This window comes from Trichoderma reesei (assembly GCF_000167675.1).
Source record: "Trichoderma reesei QM6a unplaced genomic scaffold TRIREscaffold_3, whole genome shotgun sequence".
In the NCBI taxonomy this organism is placed as follows: domain Eukaryota; kingdom Fungi; phylum Ascomycota; class Sordariomycetes; order Hypocreales; family Hypocreaceae; genus Trichoderma; species Trichoderma reesei.
This window is the reverse complement of record NW_006711150.1, coordinates 1,819,459-1,841,654: the sequence shown is the minus strand read 5'-3', so window position 1 is coordinate 1,841,654 and position 22,196 is coordinate 1,819,459. Positions and strand designations below refer to the sequence as shown.

At 55.2% G+C, this 22,196-nt stretch overlaps 8 protein-coding genes across 8 annotated transcripts; 4 read left to right on the top strand and 4 right to left on the bottom strand.

Annotated features, from left to right (window-relative positions):
* The first annotated feature begins 1,190 nt into the window (after positions 1–1,190).
* On the top strand, positions 1,191–3,548 carry TRIREDRAFT_45717 (glycoside hydrolase family 47). Its single transcript, XM_006962513.1, has 4 exons — positions 1,191–1,734; positions 1,807–1,988; positions 2,072–2,659; positions 2,748–3,548. The coding sequence occupies exons 1-4, from the start codon at positions 1,523–1,525 to the stop codon at positions 3,335–3,337; spliced, it is 1,572 nt and encodes a 523-aa protein (XP_006962575.1). The 5' UTR covers positions 1,191–1,522; the 3' UTR covers positions 3,338–3,548.
* A 284-nt stretch (positions 3,549–3,832) lies between these two features.
* On the bottom strand, positions 3,833–4,876 carry TRIREDRAFT_56499 (uncharacterized protein; the record flags this gene model as incomplete). The annotated part of the gene is made up of 1 exon (XM_006962738.1): positions 3,833–4,876. The coding sequence occupies one exon, from the start codon at positions 4,874–4,876 to the stop codon at positions 3,833–3,835; it is 1,044 nt and encodes a 347-aa protein (XP_006962800.1).
* A 1,980-nt stretch (positions 4,877–6,856) lies between these two features.
* On the bottom strand, positions 6,857–7,403 carry TRIREDRAFT_104595 (uncharacterized protein; the record flags this gene model as incomplete). Its single annotated transcript, XM_006962737.1, has 3 exons — positions 6,857–7,119; positions 7,198–7,293; positions 7,382–7,403. 3 exons carry the CDS (start codon positions 7,401–7,403, stop codon positions 6,857–6,859), a joined length of 381 nt encoding a protein of 126 aa, XP_006962799.1.
* Positions 7,404–7,968: 565 nt separating this feature from the next.
* Positions 7,969–9,584, bottom strand: TRIREDRAFT_2745 (fumarate hydratase-like protein; the record flags this gene model as incomplete). The annotated part of the gene is made up of 3 exons (XM_006962444.1): positions 7,969–8,152; positions 8,215–9,238; positions 9,386–9,584. 3 exons carry the CDS (start codon positions 9,582–9,584, stop codon positions 7,969–7,971), a joined length of 1,407 nt encoding a protein of 468 aa, XP_006962506.1.
* A 1,462-nt stretch (positions 9,585–11,046) lies between these two features.
* Positions 11,047–13,449, top strand: TRIREDRAFT_104593 (WD40-repeat-containing/Ankyrin domain-containing protein; the record flags this gene model as incomplete). The annotated part of the gene is made up of 2 exons (XM_006962970.1): positions 11,047–12,468; positions 12,532–13,449. 2 exons carry the CDS (start codon positions 11,047–11,049, stop codon positions 13,447–13,449), a joined length of 2,340 nt encoding a protein of 779 aa, XP_006963032.1.
* A 670-nt stretch (positions 13,450–14,119) lies between these two features.
* Positions 14,120–16,410, top strand: TRIREDRAFT_104592 (uncharacterized protein; the record flags this gene model as incomplete). The annotated part of the gene is made up of 3 exons (XM_006962969.1): positions 14,120–14,677; positions 14,727–15,458; positions 15,625–16,410. 3 exons carry the CDS (start codon positions 14,120–14,122, stop codon positions 16,408–16,410), a joined length of 2,076 nt encoding a protein of 691 aa, XP_006963031.1.
* A 564-nt stretch (positions 16,411–16,974) lies between these two features.
* Positions 16,975–19,341, bottom strand: TRIREDRAFT_26214 (uncharacterized protein; the record flags this gene model as incomplete). Its single annotated transcript, XM_006962467.1, has 3 exons — positions 16,975–17,149; positions 17,233–19,187; positions 19,297–19,341. Coding segments are annotated over 3 exons (2,175 nt in total), but the record flags the coding sequence as incomplete, so codon positions are not given.
* A 628-nt stretch (positions 19,342–19,969) lies between these two features.
* TRIREDRAFT_75593 (uncharacterized protein) lies at positions 19,970–21,296 on the top strand (the record flags this gene model as incomplete). Its single annotated transcript, XM_006962968.1, has 3 exons — positions 19,970–20,006; positions 20,170–20,486; positions 20,547–21,296. 3 exons carry the CDS (start codon positions 19,970–19,972, stop codon positions 21,294–21,296), a joined length of 1,104 nt encoding a protein of 367 aa, XP_006963030.1.
* Between the last annotated feature and the right edge of the window lie 900 nt (positions 21,297–22,196).

The window sequence follows — 22,196 nt, the reverse complement described above, 5'->3', positions numbered from 1 at the left end:
TATCGAAGCATACGTTGCATTGCCGAGCCAGCGTCTGAACGGCTGCGTCGCAGCTGGCGCGCGACCTCGAAATATTCAGTTGCAGCCATCTATCGATCGCTGTCCACCCACGATCGGCCCCTAGTGGCCTTCGTATCGCAGGCCGCCGGCATCTGCGCAGCTGCGAAGCAGCCAGTGGCAGCGCGTCTCGAGGCTCGTCCAACCAAGGCCGGACAGCATGATCCCGCCTGTGCCTGGAGCTGAGATTTGAGATGCGGGGCACCATCACAAGCCGGTTCCTGAAGTGCCGTCGCCAATCTGTGGGGAAGTTCGGCTCTGCTGATATCATTGCACGTAAAGCCCCGTGGTTGCGCTCACGGCGCTAGGCGGGAAGAAGCAGGTTGATGCTGTTGGTGGTGATGGTGGATGGCGGTGGTGATGCCCGCAGCTGATGCGACGATCCAGCGGACATCCATGGGGAAATACAGGACTGGGTGCTAGCACACCCGTTGTGCTGAGCGCTGGCTTCGGTTTTTGTCTCGCCGCTTGTTCCACGGGACATGCTGCCAAGCTCTGTATCCCGGCTTTGGTTGCTTCTTCACGCCGCTATGCAAAGTACACAGCCGCGTTCCTTGGAGTGGTGTTCTCATTACCAAGGTGCAAGCTCAATGGAGTCCCGCTCCTCATCTGCAACATTTGGCGTGGAATCGAGCACAACTACAAAGAATCCAAGCATGCGTGGGGTTTGTTTCTGGCCGCCTCCCGCCACCCCCTCCGCAGCATTCCCACGGCTCACATACCACGGCACATGGTCCAATTACTAGGATAAGGCCCGAGTGGCACCTGATGATGGCTGGGTGCAATGTTCGATTCCAGTCCCCTGTCGGCGTGCCCAGGCAAACCAGGTTCCCCGCGAGACGCATCAGATTCGTCTAAATGACCAGTCACCTCCGGGGCCCGGTCGAAAAGCTTTAATCTTTTGTCCCGGTTTGTCAAGGTCACAAAAGATATCGTCATGGATACTGAGCACATGCAAGCTGCTGCTAGCTCACGGTGTCACCTGCCTGCTGTGGTTCTGTTCACCGGCAATCCTCGTCTGCCTCGTCCACCCCTGAAGCTACTGGAGGCGCGATGGCGCACCATCCCAGCCGAGAAGACGCCAAAGAACGCCGGGAAAAGGACAAGCTTAACACATGCCGGACGGCCGTTCTCGCATCTGCAGGCGGCGCCATGTCTTAAATTGGAAGAGGAGGAATTTTATGCTTCGCATGAGGTACCCGCTTGGCCGCTTGAAGAACAATTCGCATTCTGGTGGCGTAGGCAGTGTCGCGTCGCATGAGGGACCCCCTCTTCTCATTCTCCTGGCTCTGCTGATTCCGGAGGAGGAGGAGGAGCATTTGAGAAAGCATTGAAATGGACGTCTCTCCCACCCGTGGCACTTTTATCTGCAGCCCCGTCTCATGCCTTGAGCCTGGGCAAGTGTCTCTCTCCTCTTCGCCTTGCCGTCCTTGTTGTCAAAGCCTGAACTACAGCTGCTGCCAACATGAGATTCCCTAGCAGCTCCGTCCTTGCCCTCGGGCTCATCGGACCTGCGCTGGCGTATCCAAAGCCGGGCGCCACAAAACGTGGATCTCCCAACCCTACGAGGGCGGCAGCAGTCAAGGCCGCATTCCAGACGTCGTGGAACGCTTACCACCATTTTGCCTTTCCCCATGACGACCTCCACCCGGTCAGCAACAGCTTTGATGATGAGAGGTAAGCTGCGAGCTCGTGACGGAACCTCAGTCCTTTCATAAAGTGGCGAATTTGTATCTTACTTTGGCCTAGAAACGGCTGGGGCTCGTCGGCAATCGATGGCTTGGACACGGCTATCCTCATGGGGGATGCCGACATTGTGAACACGATCCTTCAGTATGTACCGCAGATCAACTTCACCACGACTGCGGTTGCCAACCAAGGCATCTCCGTGTTCGAGACCAACATTCGGTACCTCGGTGGCCTGCTTTCTGGTACGTGTTCGATGGGCGAGCCTAGTTTCCGCGTCAAGGATTGTTCGGCGCTGACGGTATGGCTAATCGATGATTCTACCTAGCCTATGACCTGTTGCGAGGTCCTTTCAGCTCCTTGGCGACAAACCAGACCCTGGTAAACAGCCTTCTGAGGCAGGCTCAAACACTGGCCAACGGCCTCAAGGTTGCGTTCACCACTCCCAGCGGTGTCCCGGACCCTACCGTCTTCTTCAACCCTACTGTCCGGAGAAGTGGTGCATCTAGCAACAACGTCGCTGAAATTGGAAGCCTGGTGCTCGAGTGGACACGGTTGAGCGACCTGACGGGAAACCCGCAGTATGCCCAGCTTGCGCAGAAGGGCGAGTCGTATCTCCTGAATCCAAAGGGAAGCCCGGAGGCATGGCCTGGCCTGATTGGAACGTTTGTCAGCACGAGCAACGGTACCTTTCAGGATAGCAGCGGCAGCTGGTCCGGCCTCATGGACAGCTTCTACGAGTACCTGATCAAGATGTACCTGTACGACCCGGTTGCGTTTGCACACTACAAGGATCGCTGGGTCCTTGCTGCCGACTCGACCATTGCGCATCTCGCCTCTCACCCGTCGACGCGCAAGGACTTGACCTTTTTGTCTTCGTACAACGGACAGTCTACGTCGCCAAACTCAGGACATTGTAAGTTTCTCCATTCGACAGTCATCTCGAGACGTCGTACGTGGTGGTGATTGTGTGCTAACAGTCTCCCCCTTTTCTTGCCTTGTAGTGGCCAGTTTTGCCGGTGGCAACTTCATCTTGGGAGGCATTCTCCTGAACGAGCAAAAGTACATTGACTTTGGAATCAAGCTTGCCAGCTCGTACTTTGCCACGTACAACCAGACGGCTTCTGGAATCGGCCCCGAAGGCTTCGCGTGGGTGGACAGCGTGACGGGCGCCGGCGGCTCGCCGCCCTCGTCCCAGTCCGGGTTCTACTCGTCGGCAGGATTCTGGGTGACGGCACCGTATTACATCCTGCGGCCGGAGACGCTGGAGAGCTTGTACTACGCATACCGCGTCACGGGCGACTCCAAGTGGCAGGACCTGGCGTGGGAAGCGTTCAGTGCCATTGAGGACGCATGCCGCGCCGGCAGCGCGTACTCGTCCATCAACGACGTGACGCAGGCCAACGGCGGGGGTGCCTCTGACGATATGGAGAGCTTCTGGTTTGCCGAGGCGCTCAAGTATGCGTACCTGATCTTTGCGGAGGAGTCGGATGTGCAGGTGCAGGCCAACGGCGGGAACAAATTTGTCTTTAACACGGAGGCGCACCCCTTTAGCATCCGTTCATCATCACGACGGGGCGGCCACCTTGCTTAAAGGCGCTGAGAGTTCTCTCGCCTGTTTTTTTGCTCGTATTATTCATTTTCTGCTGCTCGTCCCGAATCGCTCCGTAGATATTTTGACACATGCGTCTGGATAGAGCGGCTGGGACCACCGAATATGGTATGTCATTCGAGATATGAAGCGCAAGAGATCTTTAAGATCCAAGTTCTCTGGTATTATACTGAATGAGATAGATCTATATGAATACACTGTCCGAATTGTGTGAAGGCAGATGCGGGTATATATTGTGTATGTGTGTGTGTGTGTGTGTGAGTGGAAATGGACTCTATACAAAAGGACAGACGCATGTGACGTGAGATTTGTTGGTAAGGTACAGTAGGTACATACCAACCAAGTGCGTCTTTTGCCTGATTTTGCCTGAGATCTGACAGTTTCACCAACCAAAGGAAAAATCGAAACCCTCCGCTTGCTGAGCTGGATACAACAGAATGAAAAAAGAAAAGAAAAGAAAAGAAACAACGCCAATGCCTAAAACTCCCTGCTCTGACCGATATCGCAGACGTCGAAAACGCCTTCTTCTGGGATGCCCTTGCGCCTGAGGGCCTCCCTGAGCTGCCGCGGAGGCTCGAGGACGTCCTCCATGGTCAAGGCCCAGGTGCCCCAGTGGATGCCCATGGCGCGGCGGCAGCGCGTGTCCTGGAAGATCTCGACCGAGTCGAAGGGGTTGGCGTGCATGGCGGAGAAGGCGACGCGCGGGAAGTAGGCGCCGATGGGGATGAGGCCGAGGTCAAAGGGCCCGCGATGCTGGCCAATGTGCTTGAACTGCGGGCACCGGGGCAGCGCCTCGTACTCGGGCCCGTAGTCGTCGACGCCGGCCGGGACGCGCGGGACGGCGCGGTAGCCCGTGTCGCCGCCGAACCAGACGTTCTTGTCGCCGGAGCGGACGCCCCAGGAGCACCACAGCGTCGTGTCCTTGTCGAAGGCGGAGCGGGCCGACGTGTGCTGGGCGGGGAGGCACGAGATTTGCGCCGAGATGGTCTTCTTCTTCTTCTTCTCGCCGCTGCCGTTGTTGCCATCGCCATCGCCGTCATTTGTGTTGACGGTGACGGTCAGCTCGGCGTCTTCCCACCAGTCCAGCTCGGTGACGTTCTTGAGCCCGTTGCGGCGGAACCAGGGCTCCAGGCCGAGCCCGACGAAGAACTGCGCCTGCGGGTGGTGCTTCTGAATCTCCAGCACGGAGCCGTGCGACAGGTGGTCGTAGTGGCTGTGGCTGATGACGACGGCGTCGACGACGGGGATGTCCTTGAGGTCGCACGGCTTGGGCGTGAAGCGCTTGGGGCCCATGAAGCTAAAGGGGGAGCAGCGGTCCTCGAAGACGGGATCGAACAGCACGCGCAGGCCCGAGGGGAACTCGACGTAGTAGCAGGCGTGGCCGAGCCAGGTGGCCCTCAGCCGGGGCGAGGCGTCGCGGGAGGGCAGCCACTGCGGCGGGACGACGGTGACGGTGGGCGGCGTGGTGTCGGGCCACTTGAGGTCGCCGGTGATGGTGGGCCAGAGGACGTTTTGCAGCATGGAGGCGAAGCCGACTGGGTTGGACCATGATGGGTACGGGTTCTTGAAGCCGGCGAGGGCGCCGCTGCGCTTGAGGACGTGGTGCGGGTTGGAGGCGGCCTCGTCGGGGATGTTGGTCCGGCCGGGGATCTTGGTGACGGAGGTTGTTGAGGGCGGATGATGATGATGATGATGGAGGGCTGTGGAGGAGGAGGAGGAGGAGGAGATGGAGGTGGCTGTGGTTGAGGATGATTTGCGCGTCATGGCGGCGGCGGCGATGGTTGCTGTCGTGGCGGCTGCTGCTGCGAAGGAGACGAGGAGGACGACTCTTCTTTTGCCTTGCGTGCTGGAGCTGGAGCTGGAGCTGGGGCTGGTCTTGCTGTTGGCGTTGATGATGCTGGGATTGAGCTTGACGCTGTTGAGACGGCTATACCAGCGCTGCCACAGCTTGGGGAGAAGCTGCTGCCGAAACTGCGACATCCCAGCCAAGATATATATGTGCAAACTACGTTGATGCTGGCTCAAGAGAAAAGCAAGGGTTGCTGCGTCATGCCGGGAGGCTCCCCAAAAGCCACAATCGTCAACGTCAACGCCAACCAGGGGGGGCAATGAGATTCGATGATACTGGCTGGAGATTTCTTATTTCTTTCGTCCGGACTTTTCTAGGTACGGACTTGTTTGATGCGAGCGGCTTTTTACTACCATTATCAGCCCACTTCTTACCCTTTCCCAGGGCTTCCAAAGGCGCAGCTTTTCCATCTATCCCATATCCATCATCGTCGTACCTCGTACATACTACCACTATCGCCCTTTACCTCCGCAAGTAGGGCTAGGGGAGAGGAGCTGAACAGCAACAAGAGCAAGCCACAAACCGGGATGCGCTCTATTGACAGACAGAACACCCTTTCGGAGTTAAAGCAAGCGAGTGCGAGTCCGGGACCCAAAGGCCAGCAAAAGTCGCTACGCAAGCCACCCCTCCCTTGCCTTGCGGACTAAGAAGAAACGCCCTAGACTCTTTTCCCTTTCCTTTTCCTCTTTCCTGCTTCGTCCGGGCTTTGCATTGCATGTTCTAGAGTAGTTTTCTCTGCGGGTTTTGGGTGTTAGCGGGCGATGGCGTGCGGACTTCGGCTTGGTTCGAGATTCCGGCTGCGATGGTGCTGGATCAGGGTCCGGGTCACGATCGGGGGCCAGGGATGAGCATCAGGGACGGTGATGCCGTATGTAGGCAGTAACTGGGATAACACAAGATGGAGTATACAGTACATATTGACACGCATCACACACAACATCTTCATCTCATTCTTTAATCAGTACAAACCCTCTCACTCAAAATCATTCAGTAGCTCTGCAATTACCTCTAATCTGCACTACCCACGATCTTCATAGATTCCAAAAGCCCGCGCTCTGGCTCGGACCGCCGACGACAAGCAATCGATATCACTAATACCCAAGACGTGTGTAAGCGGCCCCTTTGGCGTCATTAACTCCGCTGTCCGATCCGTCGGTCGCTTCGTCCGTTTCGGCCGCCTCGTGACGGCAAAAAAACGGGGATCCCGGGCGGGAAAAAAAGAAAACAGGGTGCTGACGGCTCTAGACCGGCTTTGGCATTCGGACGCGTTGGATGATGGATGGATTGGAGTTTTGAGGGTTTGGAGGTGGTGGTGTGTGGGTGAGGTAAGCAGACAGAGATTGGAGGATGGATCAAGGTATACGAATATGCATGGTTTTGGTAGTGCATGGCATCGTCATCGTCGTCACTTTGCATGAATCAATCTCCACGATAAACGGGAAAGCCAGAGCATCCAACAATGGCTCCGCGTGGACATTAGACGAAATCATGAGCATGTGAAAATAAAAATGTCATTGACCCTGCTAATCTATAGCACAAGCACAAGCGCATTCGCATTCGCACTCACACCAACCCGCGTAAACACTTGCGTGTGTAAACGCTCAAAAGCCTGGATGCCAACAACCTTTTCCATGGTCCTGCCCTTTCCTTTTTTAGATGGCAAGTCTCTCCACCTTCTGCTGGAGAGCCTTGATCTGGCCAGACAGCTCCGACAGCTCGTTGGAGCTGATGCTGGCCGCAATCACGGCACGGCTCACACCGCAGGCACGGCCCAGCAGGGTCTTGCTGGGGACGTAGACGTACGGCACGCCCTTGTCCTCGCAGATGAGGGGGATGTGCAGGATGATGGCGAGGGGCTCGGTATCGGCGGCCAGGACGGCGAGTTCGCAAGTTCCGCGGTTAATGGACTTGGTCACTGTAGGTTTGGTCACACATGTCAGCCATTTGTTTCCATCGAATGTTTGTATTTCTTCGGAGGATTTTTGAGACATACCTTCGTTGGCACCCTTCTTCGCCTGACGGATGTGCATGGCCGACTGGAGGAGATCGAGAATCTCCTGGGTCAGGGCCGCATCGGCCAAGGGCCAAGCTGTGAAAACAAAGTCAGCCTCTCAGCTGCTCAAAAGAGACAAATTGGGAGAGATGGGAGGATCAATTGTCCTTCAGAGACAACTCACCTGCTTCGTTGGCGGTAGACATTTTGTTTTCACGGTGTGGAATTGAGAAATGGGCTCGCCCGGATAAGGCTCACGGCCGATCTTTTGGGAGGGAGATGGGGGGAGTTGATGGAGGTTGAGTGATGAAGATGCTCTCCGAAAGAAAAAAAAAAAAAAAAAAAATTGCGATAGCAGCGACTTGAAAAGCTTATCCGGTGTTATGTAATCATAATTTGCCGAGTGGGGACCTGCGCCAGCGATCACGTGCTGCCACGTTGTGAGATGCTGCACATAGAACAGACGATCCAGCTTAGGTAAGCACATAAGAGTGGGACCTCAAATTGCCGTAAACGGAAATGACCTTGACAACTGCCGAGGTCACACCCGACTTACATATTTGAGGTACCTTAGCCTAGGTATGATACCTTACAGAACATGGAGACAATTTACAGACTGAATCTGGATTTGCTGGTCTTGTTTCATTTGTATTGTTTATTCAGGATAAGGTAATGATACAAGCTATACTAGGATGCTTCCTCAAGAACCCCGTCCCATGGTATTATTTAGGTTGTTGTACTGTACACACGCCCCCTCTTCTTTGCCTTCCTTTACACGCTCTTGGGCTTGACCATGAGCTCGGGCTTAACGAGCTCATCAAACTCCTGCTCCGTAAGCGCTTGGAGCTCCATGGCACTCTGCTTGAGCGTCAGGCCCTTCTTGTGCGCGTTCTTGGCAACCTTGCTGGCCATGTCGTAGCCAATCTTGGGGTTGAGGCACGTCACCAGCATGAGCCTGTTGTGGAAGCCGTGTTAGCAAAGAATCCAGCAGAGACGGTAAACGGGCGCAACACTTACGACTCCTTCATGATGCTGGCAATCTTCTCCTCGTTGGCCTGCAGGCCCTTGACCAGGTGCTCCTCAAACGAGCGCATGCCGTCGGCCAGAATGCGCGAGCTGTGCAGCAGGTTGCGAATCATCAGAGGCTTGTACACGTTGAGCTCAAACTGGCCGTTCATGCCGCCAATGGTCGTGGCGACGTTGTTGCCCATGACCTGGGCGCAGACCATGGTCAGGGCCTCGCACTGCGTGGGGTTGACCTTGCCGGGCATGATGCTGCTGCCGGGCTCGTTCTCGGGCAGAATCAGCTCGCCGAGGCCGCACCGGGGACCGCTGCCCAGGTATCGGATGTCCTGCGCAATCTTGGTGAGGGAGCCGGCCAGGGTGTTGAGGCTGCCGTGGGCCTGGACGATGGCGTCGTGGGCGGCCAGCGCCTCGAACTTGTTGGGCGCCGTCTTGAAGGTGATGCCCGTCATCTTGCTGACCTCCTCGGCAATGGCCTCGGCGAAGCCCTCAAAGGTGTTGATGCCGGTGCCAACGGCTGTGCCGCCCTGGGCCAGCAGCTTGAGGTGGGGCAGGGAGCTCTCGACGCGCTCGATGCCAAAGTCGAGCTGGGCGACGTAGCCCGAGAACTCCTGGGCCAGCGTCAGAGGCGTGGCGTCCTGCAGGTGGGTGCGGCCGATCTTGATAATCTTCTTGGCCTCGAACTCGTCGACCTTGGCCTGCAGCGCGGCGCGGAGGCTGCGCAGGGCGGGCAGCAGGTCGCGCTCAAACTCGAGGACGGCGGCGATGTGCATGACGGTGGGGAAGGTGTCGTTGGAGGAGGCGCTGCGGTTGACGTGGTCGTTGGGGTGGACGGGCTTCTTGGAGCCCATGGTGCCGCCGAGGATCTCAATGGCGCGGTTGGAGATGACCTCGTTGGCGTTCATGTTGGACTGGGTGCCGGAGCCCGTCTGCCAGACGACGAGGGGGAAGTGGTCGTGCAGCTTGCCGTCAGCGACTTCTTTGGCGGCCTGCTGGATGGCCTGGCCGATCTTGGGGTCTGCAGAGATGAAGCAGTTGGTTAGCAAAGCGTTTGTTCCCCCGATCCGCCTTCTCTCTCTCTCTCTCTCTCTCTCTCTCTCTCTCTCTCTCTCTCTCTGTGCGTGTCTGAGCTCCCCATGTTCCTGTGGTGTAGTCTAGCACATACCGAGTCCGAAGCGCATATTGACCGTCGCCGCAGCGCCCTTGAGGATGCCAAAGGCGGTAATGACGGGCGGCGGCATGCGGTCCTGGGGCTGGTTGATCTTGAAGTTGCTGAGCGAGCGCTGCGTCTGGGCGCCCCAGTACTTGTCGGCGGGCACCTCGATCTCGCCAAAGGCGTCGCTCTCGATGCGCTTGTCGGCCATGGTGCGTGTGGTCGCGTGGAAGCTGCGGAGGCCGGCGGGGATGGTGGCCTTGCGGGCGGAAGATAGAAGGAAGCTGGAGGAGGAAGAGGCGGAAGAAGAGGAGGAGAAGTTGGAGATGCTGGAGATGCTGGAGAGCTGCGGGGTGCGGCACAGAGGGGAGGCGCTTTTGAGCAGCAGCTGGCCGGTTGCGCCCGACGCAGCTCTTGCCGACGCTCGCCGAAGCATTTTTGTAAGGCAGAAAGTAAAGAGATGTATCTATTAAGAGAAGATTGAAGGAGTAAGGCCAAATGAATGCAATTGGATGCTCTGGACTATCCAATTGCAATAGGTAGACGCAGCAATGCGAGGGAAGTAAGTAGGTATTACTTTAGGTAGTATGAACAGAACCGCGGAGGTTAAAAAGGAAAAAGAAGGAGAAAATGCATCACCGGCCGGAGAATGCGATAGAAGCGGGAGAAGGAAAAAAAGGTGCAGGGGTGACGAGCGACTCAACAAATGCCGGCAAACCGGCGGAACGGCGAGGGAAAAAACCGGAGCAGAGGCCCGAAGTAGACCGCCAGCGTAAATACCGCACCGAGCTACATACTTGATTTGGCTGTGGGCTGTGAGCTGTATTAATGAACATTACTGGATATGCTCTCATTCATCTTTCACTGAACTGTGGATCTCACTCACCTCAAATTCATTCATCGTGATGCCTCAATTCACTCTGGGGTTTTCAAGACGAGATTCAAGAGACAAGTAACAAGGAGAACATGGTTTTTCTTCCATCCTTGTTGACACTTGAATCAAATGAACAACTCCTTCTGGTGCTACAAGACCAGGCACCTCCCGATCTGTTGTAGCTTTGAACACACACACACATACACGCACGCACGCACACTTGTGTTATTCAAGATCTCTTCGTTCATACTTGCACGACAACTGCTTCGTTATCCATTCCAAACTTTGGCTTCTGCCTTCACAAAGCTTGATTGCTATATGGTTTGAGCCGCTCATTGGTGTCTCTGTCCTGTCTGCTCGCCACGCATGTATTCTGCAGCTGGTGATACCACAACGCCTCAGTGACTGAGAGAGTCAATAATGAGGCACTCGCCCCTTTTCCAGGATCCAAAAGCTGGACTGTCTCCATTATTGGAGAAGAAATGCCCTTTGCTGGCCATCCATTTGTCAATGCTGTGTCGCCTGTTATTGCCGTACAACCTCGCCTTTGAAAAGACGTGAATCAGCTAAAACAAATAAAGAACATGGAACACTCAATGCCAGACTCACCCCTCAATCGTTCTTTCTTTGAAGGCACTCGAGGAGTCCATATACCTACTAAGCAACTTATAAAAGTCCTGTCAAATCCTCTCCATGTCCTGGCTGCTTTCCTTTTTTGTCCTTCAATTTCCAGCAGCATTACACTCTGACCCTCTCATACTACTCACCAACCATCCACCAACAAACTTCACGTCTCATCATGTCTGCCGTCATCCTCGCGTATCAATGTTTCTTCAGATTTCCCTCGCTATCACCAGTCGGTGATTGCGAAACGGGGTCTGTGGACTTTCTCTTGTCCAAGAGCTTCAAGAGCCTCTGCCGTTGGATGCAAAGGGCTGAAGGAATCCTTGATGGCGTTTCTTGGGGGTTTCTACCTCCCACAGCCGCCGACAATGCCAGACTCGATACGACCTTCCCAGTTTTCAAAGAGCTCATCGAGGCTTTGGACGAGTACACAGATGCCGTTGGAAGGGGCGGTTCGATCGTCGAGACATTGGCCGAGAAGATCCTCTCTCTCATGAACAGCCTGCCGAAGATTGTATTTGAAGCCGAGGACGAAGTCACGGAAGACTGCGATGATGACGGTTCCAAAGATCAGGAGGTGGGTGATCACGATGGACATCAATTGGCTCCAGATTCGTTTCCAGAATTGCCACCCATGCCGACTTTTCTCTCCGTAGAAGAGATATGGTCTTGGGATAGTATGTCCATGTACCCGCTCCCTGTAGTTGGACCAGAGCTAGTCGCAGCCGCAGAAGCCGGGGACTCCAATGCTGTTGCGCGTCTACTTGAACAGGCCGAGGTCCGTCATTGTGACCACAAGGTCGCCCAACTGGGAGGAGATGCTCTGATAGCCGCCACCAAGGCAGGACACATAGGAATCGTCGATATGCTCTCAAAGGCCGGAATCTCCATGGACAAGCGGGACGAACTTGGCCAGACAGCGCTGTTCCATGCCGTTCGTCGACACGACAAGCCCCTGATTGACTTGCTCATAGACCGGGGTGTCGATAAAGGGGCATCCGATCACCAAGACAAGACGGCGTGGGTATTGGCCATTGAAGAGGGTGACTGGGAGCTGATCATCCGCCTCTTGGACGAAACCGCCTGCAGCCGCTTTCCACAGGCCTGGAATCAGACACCAATACAATGGGCTCGGAAACGCGGCCACGGGGCTGCCGCCGCGATCCTCGAAGAACTGCAGGAGAGACTATTACGGCGAGAGATGATCGAAGGGCTTAATGGGTTACGGTGCCATGATCATGAGCTACTAGACTATGACGATGAGCCCGCGAACCTCGAAGAAGATGACGTCGAAGGGCCACAGGAGAGCATCATCCGAGGCAACGACTGGTACGCCCTCGTCAAGCCTCAGCCCCAAGGCAGCTTCGATATCGAGCTTGTGGACACTTCAAAGCCCGGGTTCCCCCTTCGATTTGCCGCTCACCGCAGATCCTCAGAGTCAGCGTTATTCTCCCACTTCCTGGCCAGAGAACTAGAGGCTCGGAGGTCTCCAGAGACACGGAAGGGATCGGAAGGCGAGGTCGACGACTCCATCGGCTGCGCCTGCGTCAGCCTCGATGAGCAAACTGTCGCAACTGCATATGGCAGGGTCATCAAGGTAAGCATAGGCGTCCAATTTGATTCCCCGACCCAGATGAACGTCTAACTGATTCATCTTTAGGTACGTGACGCTGCTACAGAGCAAGTCCGATGCCGTCTGCAGCTCGACCATTGGGTCGGCGCGATCGATCTTTCTGCGACTGGCCGAATTCTCGTGTGTGGCTTCCAGCACTCTTCAAGCATACTCCGTGTCTTCAATGTAGAAAGGGGAAGATGGATCAGGGACTATGACTTGCCCAGGTATAGCGGGATCGACTGTGTCAAGCTATCACCGGATGGCCGATTCGTAGCCGCAGCCGGCTACAGTCTATACAACAATGTTTACATATACGACCTGAAGAAGACTCAAAGGTGTCCACCTCAACTCATCAAGAACACTGCAAGGGTTAAATACATGGCTTTTTCTTCAGATGGCAAATACCTGGCTATAGCTGGAGATCATGAGCTCTCTGTTTGGGATTGGGCCTTGGGCGAGCAGCTCTTCTGCTCACTTACCCTCTGGCATAACACCACCGCAATCTCGTTCACGCCAGACGATAGATGGATTGTAAGGGCCTCGGACGATGGATGCGTCCGCTTCTGGGATCGGGAAGATGGGCATCTCAAGTGTACGCTTGTGGCCCATGCCGAGGTGATTCGTTACATGGCCTTTGACACGAACGGTCGATTCACGACGGCTACTCCAGAGAAGGCGGTGCGTGTATGGTCATACCGGGTGGGAGACGGCAAATACGGGGTTAGGGATGGAAAGGGGGACGGGTTGAATATACCGCAGGCGGTGGATGTGCCGGAAGAGTCGAAGGAGCAAAAGAGTCGAGGGAACCGGAAGAGTCGAGGGAGTAAGAAGAATCGAAGGAGCCGGAAGAGTCAAAGGAGTAGGAAGAATCGAAGGAGCCAAAAGAGACGAAGGGGGCGGAAGGGGGTGACAAGGCCAGAAGGAGGTCAACCAGAAGAGGGGGTCAGGATGCCACTTGACTGATGCAGATTCTGTCCTTCTTTGTTCATCTTCCACCTCGATTCGTCCTTGATGTCTACTCGAGAGTCAAGGAGAATTAGCTTCGCACGTAGTCAGATGAAGCAGTCAAGTATTCACAAGTCATCTTCCATTCTGAGTTCAATCCTCTATTTCGGCCTATCCAAGTATTGATTGCTGTACAAATAAGCCGCTTGTTCTAACTATATCCTGTTCATGTCTGTGATGCACGACTTGATATATATAGAGTAGCTGGTATCACGACATTCAACGAGTTCCAGATGGCAAACAAACTGCTACCTTTATCAAGCCCTGAGTGACCAACTTTTATCTAATTTTGGTTGAAATGACCCTTTTCGAGCATTCAATTGCTAGGTACCTAGTATCTACCTCAGCGGTACATTGTGTGAGATTTTCAGATCAGTCCAGTTTAAGCAAACTTTGGATTTGGCAGGAGCAAACAGAGAGCATGACAAACACAAAAACCTGCCATCTACCAGCAAACTGCCAGAATCTTGGCCCTCCCTTCTTCTATCCATATGGAATGCATCAGAGCCACCAAACTTCCCAAAACACTTATAAGTACTGAAGCCAAAACTCTCTTGATATCTTGAATATTCCCATGTCCTGATATTGAGCAACATTCTCTTCTTCTTGTTGATACAACTTCGCCAACATGTCGCTGACCTTCCAAATGTCGCAACCCGCCATGGTTCTTCGAATACTCTTATATGAGTGCTTGGAGAAATTCTGCTGGGCATCACCAGTCGATAGTCCCGGTTCGAGGCCGGAGGACTGGCCCTTGTCTAGCAGCTTCAAGAGGTTTCGCCTGTGGTGTGGAAACGCTGAACTACTTGTCGGCGACCCTGCCAATGGACTTCTGCCTTCCACACCTCACCTACGTCTACTAAATCGAGTGATAGTCATCTTGCTTAGACTTTCTAAATGTCTGGACGACTATAACCCAAAGACGAACATCATCATCGAGCAAATGGAATCCTGGATAGACAGTTGCGTCGGGTCCCTGACAGTTCTGTCGTTGCTCGAAGCGGAGGATGAAGACATGGGAGGCTACGATGACAGCGACTTCGGAGACAAGGAATCCGTATTTTCATGCGAAGATCAACGAAACGAACGATCAGAATCAACGTCGCCGCACCCAGATCTAGAATTCCCAAATGGGTCGGACGGAGATATGGGTCTGGACGAAGCTGTTCCAACCGAAGCACAACTGGTCAGAGCCGTACTAGCTCGAGACTTGGATGTTGGATGCTGTCAAAGAGCTGGTCAACCGGAACTACTCTTTCAATAGTGAGGAAGACGTCGGCGTCGGAAATGCAGCGCTGATGACCGCTGCTGGCGAGAGAGGGCACTCGGGACTCGTCAAGAGGCTTATTCAATCCGGCGTCAATGTCAACTCGCAAGACAGCTACGGCCGGACAGCTCTATTCAACGCCGTTCGTTGCGGCAGCAGGTCTACAATCAAGGTGCTCCTATTTCACGGCATCGACGAGACGTTGAGCGACGAGGATGGCATGACGGCGCTCGAAACGGCCATCGAAGAGGGAAACAGGGACATTATCAACATGCTGTTCCGCCCATCAATCTACAAGCTGTTCGTACCTCCCTATCGTGAGACACCGCTTGAATGGGCGCATGCGCACAATCACCAGGCTGCGGTCCAGATCTTTCTGAAGATGCAGAAGAGGGGACTGCAGAGGAAGAGCCAGAGTGGCAGCAAGAGTGACGAGGACGATATGGAAGACAACTACGTCGAAGCGACAGGGAATACGATTTCAGGCCAGGGCTGGCATGCCCTCATCAACCCGCTCCTGGAGCAAAGCTTCGACATCAACTGCGTGATGACGCTGACTCAGGACAAGTTCCCCATCCACTACCTGGCCTTTGCTCAGGACGGGAAAGATCTTGTGGCAAGCAACGTTTCCGACATAATGACCTGGTCCACAGAAAATTGGAGGGCGAGGCATCAGGTCCCCGGCCCAAAGGCCGCTGTAGTATAGGATGGGGTTGGCAATCCCCTCCATTGCCTCTGCATCAGCCCTGATAGACAAACTGCCGTAGTCAGTTGCGATAATACCATCCAGGTAAGCAAATCCACCCCCAATTACACAGCCTATAATATGACAACAGTTTAATTGACTTACGTGCCCAACTTATCAGGTATGGGATCCCGCAACGTGGCTGCGTAGGGAGCGCCTCAACAATACCAAGCTGCGTCTTAACGACTTTGAGCCAGTCACTCTGCTTGATCTCTCCACCTCCGGTCGATACCTCGCAATCGGTCGTGGCGAAGGCACTATCGATGTATACAGCGTGCATACCATGATCAAAGTCCGAGAGTTTCCCACGGGCGAGTACATCTCATGCCTCAGAGTCTCTCCAAACGATCGCTTCGTAGCCGCATGCTGCAGCGGTACTTTCCGCCTCTACGACCTGCAGACAGGGGAGAGAAGCTGGGGCCCCTGTGGCAACCTCCAATGCGCCGCCTCCGTGGATATCTCGCCGGACGGCAGGTATCTCGTTACAGGGGGGTTGGAACATCTTGAAGTCTGGGATCTGGAACGGCGTCGGCGTGTCCATCGCATCCCGAACCAGTGGTATCGTATTTTCAAGGTGGCATTTACCCCGGACGGGAGATGGATCGCGGCCGCCTCGACTGATGGCTGCGTTCGTTTCTGGGATTGGACCACCGGCCAGCTTCAGTTCATACTCAGGGCGCATACGAGCGAGATTCGGGCAATGGCATTTGGACAAGATGGGCAGTTTGCCACGGCTTGTGCTGACCAGACAGTGCGCGTGTGGTCGTATAAGCTGCGAAGAGAGAAAGGGGGAAAGGGAAAAGTTGAAGCAATTGTGCCGCAAGAGGCGGACAGCAACACATTAAGAGAGACGGATGAATCAGAGGAGTCGATGAGCTCTCATCTTGGCCGGCTTCAACTGGGCTAGCCGCAGCTTAGTTGATCCTTTCACGCCTCCAAGGAGTCAAGAAGAGGCATCTGTGCCTCGTTGTGGTGTTTGATCTTGTATATCCTTCTTCTACCCCCCCTTACTCTGCAAGAAAAGCTGGATATGTCCTAATATGCCCCATTTTAGCTGGTATTTGATCTTCCTTTTCATCTCAAAGCAAAAGAATTAGCAGTATACGTAGCCACATTATTGAAATTAGACAGTCCCAAGTCATCAATCATTCAATGGAGGATAAACAACTGCTGGTGGTATCTTCCCAAAAAGACATGTGAAACAACAGAGTAGGTATGCACAAAAAGATTGCCCGCACACACACACACAAAAAAAAAAGACAATGTCTATCAGACCCAACACCAGCAAACTCCATCCATCATCCATCAGCACAAGCGCTCGATTCATTATCCCAAAGGCCGTTTCAAGAAAAGAGCAAGAAAAGGAGAAAGCAAAAAAAAGAAAAAGAAAGAAAAGGAAGCAAGAAAGAAGGACACGATCAACGTCGAGCACAGCTCCCGTTTATATATCGGGCAGCGTCCGGGTCTCGTCCATCATCTCGTCGCCGCCCAGCTCCTTCTCCAGCTCGTCCGCCACAAAGCCCTCGTAGTCGTCCAGGCTCTTTTGCACGTGAATCTTGAACTTGATGACGTCGTTGAGCATGCGGTCAATCTCCGTGTGCAGCTCTTCTCGTAGCGAGTTGGCCCGTAATACAAGCTGTTCGTATCTGGGGTTGGTGATATATATTAGCTTCGTTGATATGCTTCAAGAGGGCCCATGGCCTTGGTTTCAAAAGATGGGCAGACTCACTCAATGGTAGTGTTAATCTCGCGCTGCTCGAGCAGCTGCACAGACTCCGTCAAGCCGGCGCGCATCCTCGACAGCTCCTTTTCCATCTTTTCAATCTGCGCGTCAGATCCCATCTTCTGCGCCGTGGCGACCTCCTTGGTCTTTTCGTATTCCTCTTCCGCCGCCCTCACCCGGTGGTTCAGCGCCTCGACCTCGTTGCGCTTGTCCTCGATGGCCTCCTTAATGCCGTCCAGGAGGTCGTGGTCCTTCATCATGTCGTCCATGACGGCGCTCCGCCGCTCCGCAATCTCTTTGCGCAACGCTATGAAGCTGCTCCTGATCGAGCCCCTGAGGTCCAGGTTAAGGACGTGTCCCGGCTGATAACCCGTCGTAGCATCAATCAGCAGGCGGTCGGTCGCTGGTGTGTGCGTGGTGCTGGAGCTCTTCCAGTTGGACGACCCCGGCTCGCTCCCGTTGAGAGTCACCTGCAGCTCATATTCCCTGCCCTTGGCGTTGGCCGCCGTGGCCGGGATGAGCGCTATCTGGTAGGCAATGGTGTTGTACCTGTCGACCATGCGCTCCAGCTCGTCGAGCCTTCGGCTGGCCTCGGCCTCCTTTTCCATCACCTTCTTCTTGATTTCCTCCAGGCGCTGCCCTGCCGACTCGATACCCCGCTGCAGTCGTTCCCTTTCAGAAGTCATGCGGTCGATATCCTGCATGCTAATGCCCTGGTCATCGACAGCTTTCTGAAGCCCGCGTCGCTCTTCGTCGGCTTCCTTCAACTCCTCCATCAGCTTTTCCAGCTCCCCCTGCAGAACCTGGATACGAGCTTCGTATTTTTCCGACCGCTGGATGGCAAGCTCGTTGTAGTCCTCAAACTTGACGCGATCCTCCTCCATGATCCTGAAATGGTTGTCCAAGACGGCAGGGTCTGGGGTTGACTTTTCGAGATCCTCGATTTCCTTGAGCAGCCTCTCGTTCTCGGCCTCCAGCATCTCGAGTTCCGCCGTGTACCTCGAGTTGGACTGCTCAAACGCCCTGGCCATGGCCTCGACGTGCGGTGCCAGCAGCCGTTCAGCATCCTCATCGCCCATGTCGTCGTCCATGGCGAGCCAGTCGCGGTAGGCATTGCTCAGAAAGGCAAAGATGATATGATCGCCAGTCACGTCAACGCCAGCTTCGAGACAGGCATCCATATACTGGTTGTTCGCATAGCCCTCGAGCATCTTGGCCAGTTGCATCATCCAATGCAGCAGCCCGAGGAAAGTGCTCCAATTCTGCCCACCCACGGCGGCAATCTGGCTCTTGGTGATGCTGCGCTCAAACGGGTACCGAAGCTGCTTGAGAATGGGCGGCACCTCCTGGTCGATGTTCTTCTGGAATTTGTGGCTGGGGTCGATCCGATGGTACAGCCATTGGAACATGTAGTTGAAGTCTTTCTGGGTCGGCGACTTCAGGATGTTTTGCGATAGCGAGTGCTTCATCTCCATCTCAAAGTTGTGCTGAACCATATAGTCCATGAGCTCCTGGGCGATTCGCGCCTGGAAGGCCCGGTCCCTGAGCGGCCGTGGATCGCGCGGCACGCCCGCTGCCTGCGGCGTGGTCTGGAAGAAGCTCTGATGGCTGACGGGGCCGACCGTCGACTGCCGCGGACGATATACGCTGCTGCGCCTGTCGGCATCCGTCGATGGCCGCGCGGCCGCTGGGGTGAAGGCGGACGGCGTGTACGTCGCCCGGGGCTGCTGGAACGAGGTGCGCTTGACCGACGACAGGCCAAGGTCGGCGAGGCTTGCGCCAGAGGAGGCGCGCTGGAACATGGGCTGGTTCGGACGCGTCAAGGCCAGGGAGTGCCTAGATCCCGACATGGAGCGGCCGTGGCCGGCGCCGTAGCCGGAGTGGCCTGGGTTCGGGTTCGAGCGCTTCATCGTCGACCCGGGCGCGGGGATTCCGCTGTTCGTGCTGAGGCCGCCCAGCGTCTGTGCCGTTCTGTCTGTCAGCGGGACGATGCCTGCGCGCCACAGGCGACCATGATGCGGATGCCGACGCTCTTGCGACAGAGGCGACGGGGGGGAGCTTTTAGCCTACCTCTCGTTTCCTGCGGACGCTCCAGAGGTTCGTGTCCTGAGACATTGCGTCGTCGGCCGTGCTTGTGCGGCAATGATCGAGCGGCTGAGGAGCGATTCCCGGCGCGTTTGGCGATCAATTCTCGACGGCGCAAGACGGGATTTGCAGCCGTTGTCGACGAGGCGGACTTGGGCACATACAAGGCTGGAAGTTCTTTCGTGGGGCCGTTTGAGAATTGGGGGGAATAGGAAAGCGATAAGGCGGGTTGCTCGGTGAGAAAGTAAACAAAGGCCTGATTGGCCGAGAGCGGACTAGCGCGGCTGAGGGTCGGAGTCTGGGATTTGAATCTGAGAACGTCGGAAGCACGTGACAGACCAGGAGCTACTGGAAGCAGCGACCTGAAATGATTCAGCTGAAAGGTGACTTAGTACCAGTACGAGTACGTGTGAAGGTACCGGTACGTACCGTTGCCTCGGCCCAGCCGTGTCTTTTGGCATTGGCCTTTTGCGGCTCGCGCTCAGCCATCCCGGGGTTCCACCACATATTACCGAGCTTCATCTCTTGCTCTGCCTCTCTGTCAGCATCCATCGCCAGCGCCCCCGAACTTGCGTCTTCCGTCCATCTTGGCGACTTGATCTTCCCTGGGCCTCTTCAGGCTCTGTTAGACGCATTCCGACTGAGAAAAGCCGCCGCCATGGCGATACGCGAGGAAATCGTGGCGTCAGCAGTAAGTCATCCGCTCCATGTCTTCGCGACAGACGGCTCCCGTATTCATTCATCCCTTTGCTGATAACCACGTTCTCTAGGCGCAATGTCAGTTTCGACCCGGCACCCCGGTTTTTCTCTTGACCTCACCGCGCCCTGATACAGAATACGATATACTAACACTAGAAGCAGTCCTGCAAGACCCCAGCGTCGCAGCGTCGTCCATCGAAAACAAGATATCCTTCCTTCGAACCAAGAACCTGACACAAGAGGAGATTGATGCCGCTCTCGCCAGAGCCGGAGGCAGCGGCGCGGTAGCTCCTAGGGCACCCTACGCGGCCGCGCCTCCAGGTCCTCCTCAGGGCCCCCCTCAGCAGTACTACCAGCCTTACCCCCAATACGCATGGCAGCCGCCTGCCGCGACCCCCAAGAGAGACTGGAGAGACTGGTTCATCATGGCAACCGTGGTGGGAGGAGTCAGCTATGGTCTGTTCTCATTGGGCAAGGTACGACTTTAGCATTGCGCGCGTTTGTGGCCATGCTCGTTACTGACTAATGGACAACAGCGATATGTGTACCCCCTGGTAGCGCCGCCTACCCCTGAACGGCTGGAGCAGGACAAGAAGTCGATCGAAGAGCAGTTTGACAAGGCCTTTGCTCTGGTCGAGCAGCTGTCCAAGGACACGGAGGCGCTGAAGGATGCCGAGAAGCAGCGGACAGAACGGCTGGACGTGACGCTGGCGGACCTGGAGACGATCATGGCGGAGCTAAAGACGGCCAACAAGCGCCGCGAGGACGACGCGCAGCGCATTCGCGACGAAGTGCAGGGCCTCAAGGATGCCATCCCGAGGGCCATGAACAACCAGAAGGAGATTACCGACAACCGCCTTGCCGAAATCAACACGGAACTGACGAGCCTCAAGACGCTCGTGTCACAGAGGATGAACGCCGCGTCCAATCCCACCGCTTCGAGCGGCTACTTCCGGGGCGCCAACGGCATCAACGGCATCAACGGGACGAATGGTGCCAACAGCGGCACCAGCGGAACGGCGTCGCCGCCCACAGCAGCAGCCGCTCAGTCGCCCAATGAGAGCGCGACGGAGACGAGCACCACGCCAAAGCCCGACGTCGCCAAGGGTCCGTCCAGGAGCAGTTTTGGCAGACCGTCTGGCTCCGGCAAGGCGTCGATCCCAGCATGGCAGATGGCCATGGCTAACCAGACTGCCGGAGCAGCTGCCTCGTCAGCGGCGTCGTCGTCGTCGTCGGGCAAGGAGGCTGAAAAGGCACCGGCCGAGGCGGCTGCGGGCAGCTCGTAGATGATTCTTTGCTTGCCTTGAATTTTCGCCATGCATTGTATGTACGGTTTGGGACCAGAATGCGGATGTCGTTGCGCTACGTGTGGATATACAGGGACAATGCAGCAGCATCAATTGGATAACGGCCCGGGAGCGTTGCACTTTTCTTTATGTAATTTAATATCAAATGGATCTCGTTTCTTGTTTACTATCTCGAGCGGAATGACGAGAGCCTCGTTGTTTCCATGGCACATGTATAAGGAGAGTCGAGGCCGTGAGTCTTGACGTGGATTAGACAGACGAGTTGTGAGTGATGAGCTGTATGTAGTTGTATTTAGACTGAGTGAGCAGTGAGACACGGGCCGAGGCTCGGGCTTATTGTTCCCGCTGGTTGCTCACTAAAGACAGACGCTAATTTCAGCCATGGACTCGCTGAAGCTCAATGGAAGCTCACCTACATTGGCAATTGACATCATGGACGTCTTTTTAGGGGGCATTCCTGAGAGGAGACCGAATATGGAATATCGAATACACGCACATGTAGGTACATGCAATCACAGGAATGGTCGTGTCTCAAACAAACCGACTTGTCCTCGACATGCCGCTACTAGTATATAATTCCTAGCATTGTTGTTTGTACATGTATCATTGGAATGCCGGGCTTCTCCTCATTATCGCAGCACGTGCCTGTCTGCCTTTCCTACATGCAGCATCTGATACCACCTCAATGCTGGCGTTTCAGTGTCGATCTCGCCTCGACCTCATCGCTCAAACCTCTATTAAACAAACTCCTTCATCCCTTCACAGCCTTGTACCCGTTGACCCTACAGAGACATCTTTGTACCTTGATCTTCTTCCTCGCCCCTCCATCTTTCTCGTTCCTCCTTCTTTTTGACCCCCCTCTCAGCACACATAGATAAA

Bases quoted from the DNA above. Each gene is read 5' to 3' on its own strand.
- TRIREDRAFT_45717 (XM_006962513.1), top strand. From the start codon at position 1,523: ATGAGATTCCCTAGCAGCTCCGTCCTTGCCCTCGGGCTCATCGGACCT. The intron at 1,735-1,806 runs GTAAGCTGCGAG...ACTTTGGCCTAG, and splicing joins AACAGCTTTGATGATGAGAG to AAACGGCTGGGGCTCGTCGG. The intron at 1,989-2,071 runs GTACGTGTTCGA...GATTCTACCTAG, and splicing joins CCTCGGTGGCCTGCTTTCTG to CCTATGACCTGTTGCGAGGT.